An 18,256-nucleotide genomic window follows, 5' to 3' on the forward strand; every position below is an offset into this window, starting at 1 on the left:
CCTCCATACATACATACATACACTGTACTTTTATTTTGAAGTTGAGGACATCCTGCCTGTTCATTTTGTTAAAATATTTCACTGATATCCAAAGCAAGAACTACAGCAGCAAATTATTGTAACTATGGTATTTGTTTGTTTGAATGAAATATATGAATGTTGATTTAGCAAGAATCTTCATAACTGGTCCCAATGGTTTGTACAGATGTTTCGCAGCTGATTTGATATGCAGCTGAGAGGCAGAACAGGCTGTTTCACAGAGGACCTTTTGACATGTCACAGTAGGACAGGCATAGGTATTAATAAGAAATTAGTGATGGTTGAGTTCCATTTAGCTGCTTCAGTTTCGTGGTCTTTCTATTATGCATGCTGGCTCACTGTCACAGTATATGATGGCTTATTGGGCCAGTTAAATTGAACAGAGTCATCATTAATGTGTTTCCTACGATGTCAAGTCAAAATGTCTGCTGTGAAAAATACCTATTTTTTGGCTATAGTATACAATAGGAGAAGCTAAGTCTGTAATTTACTGCTGGGTCTGTCGACAACTCCCATTTCTTACCAGTAGGTGGCAGCGAGGAAAAGGGAATCCTTTTCAGGGCGTGAAAGCCATTTTTCATTCATCCTAATATCTGCCACATTTTATCGTAGCACTTCAGTCCCATCTACGATCCTGACAAAGTGCCTATCCATCATTCAGCTTGTGTGTTTAAGGGGCGTTCAGAGAAACTTCCTCCTTAGTAGATAAACGTGAAAGCAGCCTTGTAGTGTCAAACTGTGCAGTAAAACATCCAAGTGAAGAAAAAAATAAGCAAAAACACATTTTTTTTTTATCTGAAGGGGGATTTTAAGAATTTAATTCAGTACAGAAGGGACACACTCCTATTGAACAACAGCAGATGACTTGCTGTGACAGCACAACAATGATGATCATCTTGAGTCATGACACAAGCCATCTGTAGGGTTTTTACAATGACGTGAGGAAAACAGTCCCCCTCTTTAGGTCAGTTGTTTTCCAAATCTAAGGGTTTAATTACTCATAATGATAATGGGGTAAACAGGAAAGCCTGTTGGAGGTGCGTATTAAATACATGTAATCTTCAGCAAACCCGTCCTGTTGCTTTCCTTCAATACAGCTGATGTGAGAGCAGTCAGCAGGGCGTCCCAGCTGCAGCAAGGCATATCAATGAGACTTTTCTGAGAAGAGTCATTGTTAAACCGTATTTGATCTCCACCAAAATTTAGTAGAAGTGACAATGATTACAGTTGAAATTCCCATTAGGTCTTCAGCTTAGGAGCTAGAAGGTCAATCTTTACCACAGCTTCTTTTATTGTGGGGGTCCCACTCCCAAGAGGCTCAGGATGGGCCCCCCTGCAGGGTGGCGTTACTTTGAGTGCTGCCTCAAGTCCATCCGATAGTTTGTTTTACTTTGATTGCCCGGTGATCAAAACCAGCTGCACCGGGTAAGGAAATATGTTTTTCTGTGTGTGTGTTCTCTGTTTTGTTTAGCTTTGTTTATGTTTAAAAAAGGGACAGACTAGACACTGTTAGAAAGTCCCGGAGCTCTGTCGTGGGTCCGTGTGATGACTTGAGGTCGGTATTGTGATCATTCAAAATCACTTTGCATATCAACCGACTGAGTTGTGTTCTCATGTTTGGACTCTGTCAATATGGATGGTCATTAATAAAAAACGGAGGGTGAAGGCTGTCAGCATCTCGATGTGTGTTTTTTTCTTGAATGCATACGCCTGGTGTTTACTGGACTTGTGTAATGTGAATGTTCTTTGTGTGGAGTACCAATAACTCAATAACTTCAGAAAACAGTACCGTCTCTGTTTTTTATGATGCTGCCCTGTAAATAATATTAAACTGTTAAAATGGCAAAGTGTTCTCCTTTAACTAAACAGCAGCATGCAGCTGACATAAATGATCACTGAGTTTTTAAAGCCAGATAGTCCCTGTAGCACACACACGTCAGTTGAAATGTCTAAACCAACACAAGGCCTCCAAGTAGGAGAGGTGAGTTGAAATAGCCTTTTTGACATTGGTTTCTTTACTAGAGTTTGGAGTAACAGTTGAAGTGAAAGGTCATTTTACAGATGGCGTCTAGCTGAAATGTTTGCAATAATTTCTGATTATAAACAAAATTCTTACTGATTAAATTAGGAAATATAGTCAAGCACTGACGTAATGATCCTGTCTTCTCTAAAAGAAGTTCCCCTTTTTTGATATTTAAAGGATGTTGGTTCTGTGGAGGTAAAGAACAGACAAAGTATTGGCAGCAATCAGATATGTAACATAAAAAGTGGGAGTGTGACATATTTAGGGGAGCCCAGGTGAGGTCAACGCTGTAAAAGTCCTTCGGTGGAATATCACTGCAGAAAAACCAGTCCAGATGAGCTGGGAGTACAGTGCGTTTGTTGTGTAGTCTGGCGTGGATGTGTCTGGTCTTGTTTGCTCTTTGTGGTTGTTTGGAGCACGTTGATGGGCATGCTGCATACAACCATGCGGTAAACAAGCCCCATGCAGAGTATGTAGACAAGACTAAAATTAGCTCTGATTGCACTGCCATAAAGGCTGAGAGCTTACGTTGGTAATAGTAATGTCATACGTTTCTGATAGATTTGTCTGTATTTTGTTCAACATCATAGCAAAATGTTACATCTAAAAATAAGTTATTTTTTCTGACTTTACCAAATAAGGATGCACCGATCTGAAACGGGGGATCATTCAACTCTCGGAAAGAAAGCGAGTAGGCATATTTCCCAAAATGTCGAACTTGTTTCTTTAACATGCGTGTTAAAATAATAACTGTCTGCTAACAGAAATGATAGGCGTCTTCTCCTCCACTGTATTCAGCTCTCTTTATACATCCGTGATTCATGGTCACAAGGGGACAAATCCTACTACCTTTGACCCAACCTTTTCTCATACCATGAGGTTGACAGTTTTGAAAGATAGATATTCATGGTCCCCAGAGGAAGAATCCTATTGACTTGGAAGACACCAGTGGGATGAGATTTGTGGTTCTGGAAGCTAGGAAGTGGCGGTCGCCATTAGCATTTTCCACACCCTTCAATAAATCAAGGTGTTCTACACGTCTCAGATACAAAACTTAAACCGTTGTCTAAATATAAATCTTCTCCTTCTGTTGTTTGCATCTTCAACAGAAATTGCACACCACACATTCACAGAATTGGCATGCTTGGAAGGCAGTGTGAGACATTCCTGAGTCATATTTCTGAGATGGCGTCGTGTCATGACACAGAAACCTGCATTGACATGTAAAGCTGTGCTTTAGTTGCACTCAGCAAGCCATGGTCTTTACTCAGCAGCCTGAGGATAAACTCAGCTGCAGAGTAAAGACCATACCGTTGGATTTCAAGCATTCCAAAGGTTTACTCAGTGACGTCCTCTCACATCAAAGGGTTGTTTCTGACTCTGTGTGTGTGTGTGTGTGTGTGTGTGTGTGTGTGTGTTGGACTGTTAGGTACATTGCTAGAATTTTACGCCCACTCTACTCTCAGGCATGCTGCTGCTATAGTCCTACTACAGCAGTCACACCCCCTGTGTTTTTTACGACACACCTTAATGATGCAGTTTCCTTGGGATAGAAAAGGTAGAAATGGAGGCATGACGAGCCATTGCGCAGGTCTATGACTCCTCTGTCTTGCTATGACATGTAGCACATTTGTGATTGTTGCACAGGAACAAATTGTGATTTGTTTGGGACAACAATAAGTTTGTGACATTTTCTTCTGAAAGTAAAACAAAGCTTCAAGACAACTATTGATTTATGTAGCTGTTGTAGAATTCTTCAACTGCCTTTGAAAGTGCAACAAATACACAACACGACTTGGATCTTAACTCCTTGAGAAAGGCGCAAGAGCGATACAGATGTGTGTGTGTGTTTCGTCACAGTGGCCTGGCATTGCCACCTGGCACCAGCCATTAGGCTGTCTGCCATGCTGGCACTGTGTGGGCAGGAACAGCAGATGCTCCTGCCTAACTATGCTCGGTTAAAATACCCACACATAATTTAGTTCAACACAGCCCGGGGAGACGCGTTTTGTCGTGTCAAATTCAATCTGAGAAATAGTACTTGGTTACATTGTGACAGTTTTACTGATATATTTAGATCATTGTAAATCACACAACAGAGGCCAGCAAAGTGCCTGCTCAAAAGTTTAGTTCGACACTCAGTGTTTCTGAATCGACCTAGTGATCTAATTCAGGAGAGCAATAATATCTCTCCTCTCAGATGGAGTGAATTATGGAGAGCCTGAAGTCGCTGATAAGCTTGTTTGATCTTGGCATGCCGAAAGCCACAACAAAGGAAACAAAGGCTTTTGGAGCCGGGACTTTACAGTAACCACAGCTATGTATGTGCGCTTCCTTTGGTAAGCATCTTTCTCTGTGCTGGCTCACTCCACTGTGGTCCCATATGACCCCCTGACTGCAACTTACAAAAACAAAGGAGCTTAATGTGATTTAGAATTTAGAATTTAAAAGAAAAGGGAAAAAACTTCACTTGGTCAGCATAATTTAATGAGACAGAGTGTGAAAAGAACTAAGTGGATAACCACATGCAGAGTGGGCTTGTGGGTGGTGGATGAAGTGATATTTCAGCATCCCTTGGTGGTTAGCTTGCTGACAGAGGGGGAAAAAACTGGTGTGAGTGACAGTGAAGGAGGTGGCGTGTGTGTATGGGAGGGGGGGGGGGGGGGGGGGGTCAATGTGGAGGAAATTAAACCAACGCCACCGGATTCAACTGTAGTACATGTACAGCATATGGACAGACCAGAGAGAGAAAGAGAGGAAGGACAAAAGCAGAGTCATTATTTGAACATCAGTCCCCTAGCCTGTTTGGACAGGCAGGATTTGCATGTTGAGTTTTCAGCCAGAGCCCCGGGGGAGGGTGGGGTGGGGTGCGGTGGGTGGAAAAAGTCATCTTCATGGTGCTCAGGGTGTGGCTGCTCTGGGAACAGGACTTCTTCCGACAGGTATCTTTTAGCACAGATCACAACGCTGACCCCAGGACCCAAAATCACACACTAATCCCCACACACCACGTTTTACCTCATAACCACAGAGACCTGATCTGAGGTCAAAGATACCTGAATCCTATCACCATAAAATCAATTTAAACTGTATATAGTGTGTAAAGTATGACATGTATTTAAAGGACTTATCTAGAATTGTGAAACACCAACAAAACAGAATGTACATTATTTTATAGTTATCATTTTGTCTATTTCATGGCAAGTTCCCTAAATTTAAATCAAAGTAAATGTTTAGTATAAGAAGCTTATTTTAAAATGGTAGAATAATTTCGCAACAATGTTTCACATTATTATTATTTATTAATTCTAATACTCTATCTAGTTTCTGGTAATAGTGTTGCATTTAAATCTTAATTTGTCACAAGAGCATAAGTGAAGCTATATTCACAGCTCACAGTAATGGCTTAACATGAAATCTGAAATGGAGATGATGTCAGTGTGGAGAGAGCAAATCAGTAATGTGATAACCATTTGGATGAGAAACATTAGACGGGGAAATCGGGGTTGTGATTCTCAGTATCCTTCTTGAGCAGCTTTCTCGGCTGACATGTGAGATTCTTTGGAGGCCTGAGGGTCAACACCGGCACAGTGTGGTCAAGACTTATCACATAATGAACAGAAAACCCAATCCTCTTTTCAACATACTTTATTTATAGTGAAAGCACATGAGAAAACACTACATACATACCATTAAAATAACCATGGTACAGATATATTAGACAAGAACTAGAGGCACTTACACATCAAAATACAAACAGAATTTCTAGACAAACATGCACACACACATTCAGACAGACATGCCAAAAGGGGGCTCCCTTATGGAACAGGACATCCTGAAACTGCCAAGAAAAACACTCTCTAAGCCAGTGAGCCATTCCAGTGTTATCCAATGATTTAGCTTTTATGACCAGGAAAAAGTTTTACCCTTTTGCTGTTTTAGAAGAAAAAAAGAAGAATCTAAAATAAAACTGAAGTTTTGCAGCAAAAGTATCCGCTGGTCAAGCAATCATTTTCAGCTTTGTATAATTACCAATTTGTGGCCCTTAGAAAAACATCCTCTCAAGAAAGTTGTTCCAATAAAATGCAGCCTCCTACAAAAGAAGTGCGTATTGAGCAACAGAAGAAAGTTCTCAGTAAAAGAGGGAAGTGTGAAAGGGAAGGGGAGAGCTGGGTGAGCACTGCGTGTACCATACCTAGGACTGTGTGTCACAATGTGTTGTGTTGCAATAAGGTGTGTACTGTCTGGATTCTCTGGAAATTCAAGAGGACTGAGCCAACTCACACACACACACGTACGCATATACAGAAGTACTCTATTGACATCTGCATTTGCAAACATGCAAGAACACAGTTCCCCACATAAAACCACATAAAAACCCTCACAGACGTCAGCGTGGAGGAAATAAACAATAGGCCCATGTTTCTGACGCTTCACAAGCGGTTGGGATAAAAGGAAGTGACATCGCAGCATACACCTCTAAAATGGGAACTGATGCTAACGGAGACGATGACAATAACAGAAGGAGGACAAAACAGGATGCTGGTCAGATGAAAGAGCCCGAAATGTCAGACAGCCTACAGACTGTTGTCGCCTTGCAATCTTAACAGCCAACACCAGTCTGATAAGCTATCTGACAGGCCGAGAGAGTGACGGACATGCCTGAGACGTACGCATGTACAGAAACGACAACAATGAGAAAAAAAAGATTCCTGATCCGACTTACCATGACAGGAGAAAAGAGGAGATGTGAATGTTCTGACTAAAGCTGGTGCAGAGCACAGGGTTCAGCCCGCTCAACAGTGCCCCTCTGTTTTGAATCTACTCAAGTGATTCGTCTCCTGGCTCCGTGACTGAGGCAGTGCAACGAGTTCATTCGAAGGTTCAGCTGAGGTAACGGCACAGACGCTTTTCACTGTGCGCTCGAGGGTTCTTTTTTCTTCTCTCTCTCTCTCTCTCTCCCTCGTGCTTGCTCTAGCGCCCACTGTGCTCAGTCCAGCGTAGCGTAGCAGCGGTACAGAGAGGGAGAAGAAAATAGCACATTTCTCTGGCAATTATGAAAAAAAAGAAGGTACCGCATATACCAAGAGCCAGCTGACGTTATCCTCTGAGCAAAAACAATGAACACTGATCACATAAAATGCAGTGAGATGCTCCTGTAATGTCAAACATGAGCTTGCCGTCCTCATCTGAGGTAAAAGGAGGATTAAAAAAAAAAGAAGCTAAACGGACAAATGAAGACAAAGAAAAACACTTACCATGACACAGCCTGTAATGAGCCGCTACTGTCTGCTATACTAAGACTTCCAGGCAGTCCTAGTCTATTAGTGGAGGCATTCTGCTGAAATCCATAAAAGATAAAAGGGAGAGCAACAAATGTGGCAGTCACACAAACCCAACCTACTATCTGCCTCTCGCTCCCCTTCTCAAACACACGCGCACACAGCGGTAGATCTGATTCAATATATGGCTGCATCTGGTAAAGTAGCCCCGGGCTGACTCATGTGCTCCCTTCCTGGAAGCAGAACAATAAGGGCAGACAAAGGGAACAGCAGGGTGATTCATGGCCGATTTATCATTTCTCATCCAAAAGTACCTTGATGAGCTTCACTGCACACACAAAAGAAGTGGTCATCGAAAGCACCGCGAACAGTTTGAAACGTTATTAACATCTCTACATCAACTGACTTAGAACTCTACAACATGTAGAAATGAGATGGCTCCGAAGTGGACGATCATTTACACGTCTTATCTTACCACAGTCAATGCCACCAAACAACTATACAGTACAGTAATAGATACAGAATACAGTTTTAATAATAAACAAGCTAATATAGAGAATAAATAATTAGGTTATTGAACAAATAACTCCACAATAAAAAGTAACAATCCTAACTTATTCAAATAAAGTGAATTCAAGTGACTCTTCTAGGGAACAAGGCTTAAGGCCTCACTAAGGAGAGCTATGGCCAGCAGCTTCTTCTCACGTGCTCAGGAGCGGATGAAAGCACCAACATGAACGTTCAAACGACACAACAGCTCACTCACACGCAGCCCAACAAGCACCTACCTTGCAGAGAACAATTGCGTAAATCACTACCAAATGCAAAGCCTTCAAAAGCAAGTCAATGGAAGTCCAAGTTCAACATAAACATGTTGCTACAATAACAAGAGGCAAACCAGTCGGAGGCTGATATTTCGCTTCAGACAATGGTGGGTTATCAGCCAGGAGGGAGAGCCGAAATGAGTAAGGGATCGGTGGGAGCTTCTGAAGTTGATGGTTGGCTGTGATTGCTATCTGGCCATCACTCCGTTTTGCCCTCCGAGTACTTGTCCTGCTGCTTGCGCTTGCCGTAGCTCTGGGCCATGGAGTTGACAATGGAGCAGACAAAGAAGCATACCATGATGACCACAACCTTCTCAAAGAGCCACGGCAGCCAGCTCTCCTCCTGCCAGGAACCACAGTAAGAACAGAGAGAGAGAGAGAGAGAGAGAGAGAGGAGCTGGGTCAGTAAGTTGAAGCCCCCCCCCTTCACCCCACACCCTGCTCTCCCCTCTGCTCCTGATGCTGTAGGCTAGGTGGGGATCCAGCTCCATGTGCAGGACAGATAGAGATCAGGGGTAATAAAACACGCGGCAGCCCCCACCGTCCTCCCTCCTAACGCCCCCACTGACCCCAACCTGCCTCCACCAAGTTAAATTGCCTCGCTTCTCTCCCGTAACTGCAGGAAGCTCAAGTTACAAGAAAAGAGGAACATTGTTCTAGAAATGCCTTAATCTGTCCTTGTGCAACTCAAAGTTTATCCTTTTTTTCTTGCGCATAAAGGGAGAAAAATCGTTTTCAATGAATCACTATGGGAAAGAGAGAAAAAGAGGGAGTGAGAGATAAAAAAGGGAAAAAAAGCTTTGAAAGAGAAATGGCTACAGCTACAACTGGCTTTTTTTGTTCTAGACAGGGGGTTTTGATGGATTGTCACTGGCGAAGCGGGGGCCCCCGCCCCGGTCTACAGTCAGTGCTGGGTTCAGGCGGGGCATTGAGTGCAAGTGTGTGTGTGTGTGACACATTGGGGAGTGACCACACTCACACACACACACTCCCGATTGGTAACATGGAGCATGAGTCAGCACGCCCCGCGCTACAGTAGTACAGTTCAATACAGCGAATGGAGCCAGACCCCACACTGGCCCCTCTCCTCCTCCCCTCCAGCACGCCCAGTGCAGCGTTAACCTACTCTGTCATTCTGACCCTAAACAAGCCTCTGTAATCTACTGGATCACTACAGGTTATAGTAAAGTCTACAACATCAACATTTATCTTATAAACATGAAATTAGGTTTGAAAAATATATATGACATATATATGAAACTGATTTTTTAATCTTAAAGCACATGGTTCAAATAGGTCAGAGATATAAAGGAAGGCTTAGATAAAGAGAAGAAAGCAATGAAAAAAAAGTGGAGGGAGAAGGAGTGAAAGAGGCAAAAGTAAGGGGGCTGCATTCTTGTCTTGGCGCGCACACGTGAATGAATAGAGGCTGTGAGTTGGGGGCTGAGGCCCCTGTACTTACAGTTGGGATCCCCTCTCCAGCGTGATGGTGCAGCTTGGCCTTCTGGGCCTCCAAGTACTCCCTGAAGGGCTTCTGCAGTGCCGCACCCAGCAGTGGAACAGATCTGCCTCAACCAACAGAGAGAGATGGGGGGGTGGGGGGAGGAGGAGGAAGAAGAAGAGAGAAAGAGAGAGGAGGGGAGGAGGCATAGGGGGAGGGGGGGGCACAAATCACGTCACATCATTGTTACTCACCAGCCCAAGGGCAGCAACAAAGGGAGGCATGCTGTCCCATGTCCTGTACAGTGTCGGTCTCCCCGTCTTCCTCTCTCCGAGAAGAGAGGAAGACGGGGAGAGCAACGATCCCTTCACCGCTCATCCCCACAAACACATAAACACACGCACACACACATAAATAATAAAGTACAGCCTGTACCACAGCTATAGAAAACAGTGCTGCTGAAAAACAAAGCAAATAAGTAAAAAGAAAATTTTAAAAAATGGCATAAATAAAGTTGGCCGGTCCTCGTACAGCAGCCGCAGCAGCAGTAGTCACCTACATTCTCCGGCTCCGTTCTCCTCTCTCTCTCTCTCTCTCTCTCTCTCTCTCTCTCTCTCTCTCTCTCTCTCTCTCTCTCTCTCCCTCTCCCTCTCCCTCCACACACACACACACACACACACACACACACACACACACACACACACACACACATACTCGGCTTCCTCTCACTCTCACACACACACATCAGTGAACTCGTTCAACTCCCCTGCAGTGCCTCCTCTGCCGCTGCAGCGAGGAGAAATGAATGACTTCTCAGAACTCTCACATTTATCAGGCGGTTCCTGTAAGAACTGGTTTCAGCCAATTAATGAGGAAGTGAGTCGTACTCGAGCTGTGTCATCACTGGCTGAGATCTGGGGGGATGGCCCACAGAGGGAGGGTGCTAGGTGAGACAGCCCATATTAGGAAACCCTTTTACAAGATTTAGCCACCAACTACAAGCATACTACTGCACCCCCCCCCCCCCCCCCCCCCCCCCCCTCTCTCTCTCTCTCTCTCTCACACACACACTCACACACACTCAACGAAAAAAAAAATAAAAGATGCAGAGAATGCCCTGGAATAGCGAATCAGTGGCCCATCCCTAGGCTGGAGTTAGTGATTAATCACTAAACAAATACATACTAAAGACCGTCACTTATTCTCTATTGTGGCTATACACAGTCAATTACATCCCGGGTGCTATTGTTTTAAAACTTTCCTGATGTTCCTCTAGTAAGTCTTTTGTTCACGTTGGGGAGGCATCATCAAAGATCTTAAAGCAGGTTTGCGGGGGCAGTCATGTCACATACGGTTGAGTTTATGGCTGATAACTTTCTCTGAGGGAGGCAAGTCATTTCCGTCCCTCCCCACCTCCACACACACACACACACACACACACACACACACACACACACACACACACACACACACACACACACACACACACACACACACACACACACACACACACCTATGTTATGGTTAAAAAAAAAACAGATTGTGTTAAATGATTGAGTTTATAAGAAGGAAGCCTTTTAGTAATGATTAACTTCATACGAGGTAATAGATATCCTACAAGTGAATGGGCAAAGCAGACAGGAAGTCTAACAGATGGATCACGCTTTAAACTACACAATAGAAAATAGTTAGGACACGGTATCAAAAATCAAGCTAGGTTTTTTTTTGTTTCGGAGGGAAACAAAGCCTCTCCTATTCCCATCCCCCACGTCACAAAATCCCTATCATCTACACAAACTTACCAATTACCAAACTAATTAAAAAAAGATATAACCTGGATGAAAAGCTGAGTTGGCACAAGAAAGAGAAAGATCAGACAGCATAGGGGAAATACACTAGTTCAGCAGATAAAAGTAAACAGGCAAGGACAAAGAGTGAGCGAAACACTTTTTAGAAATGGCGGGCGAATCATCTCCTACACGATGAGCAATACTGAGTCACGAGCCTGGGCAAATCCAGCAACAAAGAAGCTCAAAGCGAGCGGTCTAAAACATGTTTTATTGCCTCAGAGTCAGGACAGTCACTTGGTCTTTCCATTAAAAATCTGCTGATTTTCTGCTTTTTGGGAATATATTTTCACTTTCTGCAGAGGGTGTTGTGAAAATTGTTGGATTTAAGAATTTCTACTGTAAGTGTGTTCATGATTTACCACCAGTAAATACCAGTGCTGAACATCTTTTTATGGAAGAAGTTCAGAATATCATTGTTCTTAGTTTTGAGATTAAATTAACTTCTAACTGGAATTAAATGAGAGATTTGTGTAACTTGTGCATGCATTAAATATATGTAATAAATAGCATGGTGATGTACAGTGATTGTAGTGAAAGTTGATCTAAATGTTAAGTAAAAGTTTGGAAATTTAAAAAAGTATTTTCGGAGTTTTTTTTGCTGAGTCGAGGCAAGGGAGAAAAAAAACTAGAAGCTGAAATGAACAAAAGCCATAAAATGTAATTTGGCAAACAATAAGCCTGAAATATTTACTCTGCAGCTACTGAGCAAACACTAAAAACTGGTTTGTTAAAACAAAACTATTTACAGAACTTTCTAAAAGCAGAACGTCTCATCTTTACTGATCTTTCTGTTGTAACTCTAAAGACTAATATATATCAAAAAATTATCATATCTCAATTTATGGTGAGCATAATTTGATTTAAAAAAAATATATATACTGTATATATATATATAAATATATATACAAAATATTAAAGTAGGCGTGCAGAAGAACATGCATATCAGATTTAATATTTTTTTCCAAATTAAATTGATAAAAAACACAACTAATCATGCTGAAATAAAGCTCATGGCCTTTTATTGTATTTAATCAGCTGAAATATGACATATATGTGCCTGAAATTTATTTAAATTTATAGTTTTTCTCTTTGTTTTTGCATAACTTATAAAAGCACAGAAAGTGATTATGAATTTTCACATGAATCAATGCAGTACATTAATTAAAATCATGAATTAACATAAATAATTATTCTATGTATTTCGTATGAAAAATAAAAAAATTTTGGGTCTGTATCCAAATGTATTGCAGAGTTTCAAAAACATTGCAGTTGATCCAAACAGTTTTATAAAATGTGTCTCTTCTTCTAAAGAGAAAAAATACGGGATAGTTAAAAAAGGATAATAATCACAACAATGACAAGTTTTAAAATGTAGGTGGTTTTACAACCATAACAGCCTACATGTGTGGATCCTATCAAACTTTATAACTGTCGTTTTCCAGTTCACTGAATCACTTCCAGAAGTTGTGCAAAAATCATTGGCTCTACATGCCTGGGTTACAAAAATGATTCCCAGTAAATATATGTGGCTTAATATCAACAACATAGCTGTGTTTTATATGCCTGCACATAATAGGAAACATAAGCAGTGTGTGTTCAAATTATTTTTTTATCAACATCAAATTTGGTAACATGTAGAGTTCAAGATATTAAGAGCAAATGATTGTAGGAATGTATGAAATATAGCAGTCAAAAGTAAATCTATCAAGACACTTGTTATCATCTAATATAGTAAATCAAATGAAACGCTAGAACAGAGGTATTTAAAGAAATTAACAAGTATAAAATGTTTAACATGACAGACTATCCTCTATGTGATGTGTAAGGAGCAGCTCAGCAGTGCAAACTGCTTATTTTCATGTTAATGCAGGTATAAGACTGTGGTTCAAATAAAAGAGAAAACAAACAATAAATTTAAATTTTCCGAACTTTCTTTTGTTCAAGTCTGTGCTATTAAAGTATGCAGAATGACTGTGTTGAGAGGGGAATACCACTTCATCCAAAAATAAATTCAAAGTGACCCAAGTTCTTTTTTGTCAGAAAAATCACAGCACCATCATCCTTCAATTCCATCAAACTGATCAATTTTCCATTCTTCTAAGTCACTCTCAGTGCCATCACACAGCACATCTGTGCAACATAAACATATGAATAAAACAAAAACTCTTTGACAATTTGCAACAGTGTGTTTGGTAAAATTCAACAATGTTGCCCGTTTGGTGGACTTTACAATCAAAGTTCATTTTAGATTAGAGCATCAAACCAGAGAACCACTAACATGATGTGACCAGCTTTGTGTTTGTAGGGAGAACAAGGAGATCTGTTGCTATCACCACACACACAAACACAGTTTCAAGGATGAATATTTAATGTATTTATATTGAACCAAAATAATTTTGAATAATAAAGACAAAATGATTGTAAATATTAAAAGGTAAGGCATTATTGAAGATTTGTGAGAGCTGCATCCTCTACAGGTCCCTTTCTCATCAACACAAGAGGGCTCATCCCCTCTGTCTGCTATGAATTCAGAATAGAATATGAAAACAAATATTTTCTGTGAACTACACAAAGGACATCTTCACACTTACAGGTGAGAAATATTCTGTTTCTTAAGAACAGACAGCTGCATTTTTTCGAACAAAGAAAAAGTAGCACACACAGTATTTTTTGGAGTACAATGCTTGTTGCAGGGCTGCGGGTTATAAGGATACAAAACAGCATCCTCTGCTCCACATTTCCATCCTTAAAAATGACACATCCGGTTTCATGATGGATGGAAAAAAGTCATATATCCTTCACCTGCAAAACAAAGTGCACAGAACAGTTTCAGAAACCAGCCCCGTCTGCTCGTTAACCGAGAAAAGATGCTATCTTGCTCAATAATCAGGAAAGAAATGACGGGGAAATACACTCTAACAATAAGGATGATATGGAAGGAAACCCATTTTATTACTGAAGGGCCATGTCAGCCTCTCTTTTCTAAATGAACTATCACTTCCTGCTGCTGTTCACAGAGCGTGGAGCGTGTTTAGGCGTCCTGTGTTCGTTTCGTGAAAACTAAATTCCACTGGGCATGAGTCAGAGGCAACCTTTGACCTGTCTGCCCCTTCTGAAGGCTGCCACCTCCAACGGCACTTCAGCACACACACACACACACACACACACACACACACACACACACACACACACACACACACACACACACACACACACACACACACACACACACACACACACACACGTGCCCTGACGTCCTGAGGGGATGATAGAGAACAAGAACAAGGGCTCACATGACAGCCAAACCCTGGCCAGGTCCAACTGGTTACGACACCATCACAACAATTGGCTTAGGCAATCGCTAGTGTTACCCAATGTTTCACGGGGCCACAGTTCACACCTAACACAACAGCACAGACGCCGCAAGACGCACACGCATACTGTGGTTAGGCAGTGCTCTGACCCGAGGTACTGAAACTCTGACCTCTACACCATCTCTGTGCAAAACACCGACGTTCCGACTCACTCCTTTTTATCAGCTCATGCCTTGATAAATTACTACTGCTCCAATTTGATTTTATTGAGCGATAGAATGATTAAATAATGGAAATATGGAGGAGTGTCTTTTACTTTATTGTGAGGAAAATTTTGATTCACGTGCAAATGCTGTAAGGTAATATCTGTGTGTGTGTGTGTGTTCCTTCTTCAGTTCAACCGGACTTTTTCCCAGTGACTTCACCACTTAAGCATGGAGCCCACTCCTGAACGGAGATCCCCTGCCCAGTGTGTTTATCACATCCCTGCTCCACAGCCATCTGTGTCAGCCAGCATACACACACACACACATGTGCACACGTGCACAAACTCGGACACATGCTCTCCTCTCCGGTGCCCGCAGTGCTGCCAGGAAATCAGGGGGCACCAATTATAGAAGTCTATTATTCCTCTCACTTCCCAGACAGCCACATAAAACAGCTCCCCAACCCCTATGACCCCCCCTCCCCGCCCCCTCAGGTTCAGGTCGGCATGCCCACACAGGCCCTCCTGGTCTGGGTGTGGAGGTGTGTGGGGTTGCTGGGTCACTGTGTAACCAGGCCTGGACCCTTCCAATGGTGAGAAAGGGCTTTCAACATGAGTCAGATGTGAGTGGAGACACATCCAGACAAGTCATACTGCTGCTTGTAGAGTGGCAGCGACAGGCAGCCTGGAAACAGAGGAGGAGGTGGAAGAACAGAAGAAGAGAAGCTGTAGGGCATCGCTGATACTCCTGTGATGTCATGCTGGCAGGAGCGGTCGCTGTGTGGGATCTATGGTGACATTGTTTCCTATAGGACAACGTCTGGCCCTCTTTTCAAATGAACACCTACTGACCCGGTGATAACCACACCCACTGTATTCCTACTTTCTTAGTCCCAAATGGGAAACTCTGCAGCAACTCAGAAAAATGAAGACAAGAGGAGTTAAATGAGCACATTATGACATGCTAAATAAGGGGTGGAATATGGCTCTTAAAATAAATGAGAACTTGAGACCGTTTGAAGTACGACTGTTTTGTGGATTCAATGCATGTATGTCACTAATCCAAGACAGCACATTAGCCAGTGACCACAAAGGTGGGTGTAAGGGACTTTTTCAGTATACAGTACACTGTGGGACTGTATGCAGTCTGTGTGGTTCATATACACTGTGACATGCTGCTCAGACAACCACATAGGTTATCTATAAAAGCCACAAAAGCTGTATATCATCCGCTTCTAAACTGTGCGTTCTACTTCTGCTCTAAGTGACTGCTTCACAAAACAACAAAAAAGTATTCGTCGTTAAGACAGGCAGCAAGGTCAATTCAATCTGTTGTTTTTGCAACAAAGTTTGTACATCACTAAAGCAAAAAAAGGTAAAATTGCCAAAAGTGATTATAGATATCTGATTAAGTTTACATACAGTATAGCCATGCATTTGATTCTACATGCTGCAGAGGTTGTGGTTAGCAGCCAGCGAGTGCATAAAAGTGAAAGTTCCTGATGTCTGTGTGACAGAATGCTACAGAATGTCTTCATGTGCTGGAACAACAACTGAACAAAGAGCTAAATTATACTGTGTTAATGTGAGTTAGTGAAAGTAATAAATGGTGTTCACATTGGTGAATCTCTGAAGTTTGACACCAAATAATAAGTGAATGATTTAAGTGTCTGAGATAAAACAAATAATCAAGATTTATGGTTGCCCTGGTTTTCAGGCCGATCCACAACTGGACAGTCCTGAGCATATTCACCCTTCTTACTATCTCTTCTCCTTCTCAAATAATCGCTGTTGTGAATCTGGCTGACGGGGGACAACATGTCTTTTTTGAATGAGGTGTGGTGGAGGCAGGGCAGGGAGGGAGAGGGGTCCGGGGCGGACGCCCGGCTGGCCTCTGAGTCAGGTCCTGTCTGGGATGACTCCTCTCACACAACACAGACGAAGACACACATACTCGTGACAACTGGTGAAATCACAGCACACATTACAATGTTCATGGGATTCACTAAACAATATACTTCAGTGGATGATGCTGCTCAAGGTCAGCTTTGTGTTCCCCCTGATACATGAGCTGCTCTAAAAATGAATCAATGGCGTACTGTTTCCTAAAACAACATACAAGCCAGTTGCCATCCTGATGAATAAATACTTTAGTAATTTCATCGCCTTGGCCTGAGCATGTGTAGGAAGGATCTGATGAGCGAGAACGGCGCAGAGTGTGAGACCGGGACCCAAAACAAATGAATCAGGGATGAATAGAGCAGGAAGTCCTGGGACACACACTGTGCCCCAGAGGCACATAATATGACACCAGACCTGGAACACATATCTGACCTCTCCCTCTCTTTGTGTCTTTCTCTCACTCACACAAAATCACACTTTGACACTTACTCATCAAAGCTACAATTACATTCAGATCTTTGCGTACCCCCTTTGATTCCCTCATGGTGCCATTACCTGCAGACACAGGCCTACAGCACACAATCCGAACCATAAGTCTTCTTGACATTTGAATATTACTTTTAATGGCTGTGGTACGACCTTTTGGCTCAGAGTCAAACCTCTCTCTGCCTGTTACTGCCTCTGTATTTCTGTCAGAGCTTGTGGGCCAAGGTAATCACACTTGAAGTGGGGGAGATGAGAAAATGGACGCCCCGCCGGGCCGCGCATTAAACTTAACAACGCTGTATAAAAAGAGAGAGTCGGCCGCGATCTGCCGCTCCATCCCTCACTCCCACTGTCTTGACATGTTTGCCTCTGATCCCGTCATCCTAAGTGAGCCGTCGGACTGTTTGAGGAGAAAAGGGCAGGCAATGGAAGGACTGATCAATGCCATCTTTGTCAGAGCGCTTCTCAGGTGACCAGAGCACCCGGTGACTAACAGGATCGAAAATACTCCCTTCTGGCAGATTGGGTTAACGGGAAGATGTTGCTCATATGGCTCAATGAGGGCTATTTATAGGGTCAGTCATGTGACAGAGGTGTGTGGTTCAACATTTTTTTTTTTTTTTTTTTCATCACTTTCACTCACATTCTTCTAGAAGAGGACAGGACACACATCACCATTTGTAAAATACTTTAAACTAATACGCTTTGACATAGAAAAGTTTCCTTTCATATTTGTCCTATATATTTATTGCACAGATAAGGAAATTCTTGGCCTCCAATTGGTGCATTTTGCTTCACATAGACTTATATTGTGACATAGGGAACATAAAAAAAATCCCTCCCTGCTTTCAACTCTTAGAAGGCGACGCCACAGTTACCTTCAACTCAGA

The 18,256-nt window shown here is 42.3% G+C and overlaps 1 protein-coding gene across 6 annotated transcripts in view; it reads right to left on the reverse strand.

The window, feature by feature from the left end:
• Positions 1–5,694: 5,694 nt before the first annotated feature.
• The window catches only part of LOC137880221 (vacuole membrane protein 1-like), a 57,680-nt gene continuing 45,118 nt past the window's right edge, over positions 5,695–18,256 (reverse strand). For 5 of the 6 annotated variants that reach the window (XM_068721445.1, XM_068721446.1, XM_068721450.1 and 2 more), the window contains 2 exons: positions 9,631–9,733; positions 5,695–8,511 (listed from right to left, as the gene is read on the reverse strand). In XM_068721445.1, coding sequence (XP_068577546.1) covers positions 8,368–8,511; positions 9,631–9,733 — 247 coding nt within the window. In that variant the 3' untranslated portion in view covers positions 5,695–8,367. Of the gene's footprint in view, positions 8,512–9,630; positions 9,734–12,671; positions 14,262–18,256 lie in introns of those variants that run through there. The other variant, XM_068721447.1, reaches the window with a different exon arrangement.

The sequence above is a fragment of the Cebidichthys violaceus genome, unplaced genomic scaffold (genome assembly GCF_023349555.1).
Source record: "Cebidichthys violaceus isolate CVI_PGR_0920_01 unplaced genomic scaffold, fCebVio1.0.p SCAF_27, whole genome shotgun sequence".
NCBI classification, from domain to species: Eukaryota; Metazoa; Chordata; class Actinopteri; order Perciformes; family Stichaeidae; genus Cebidichthys; species Cebidichthys violaceus.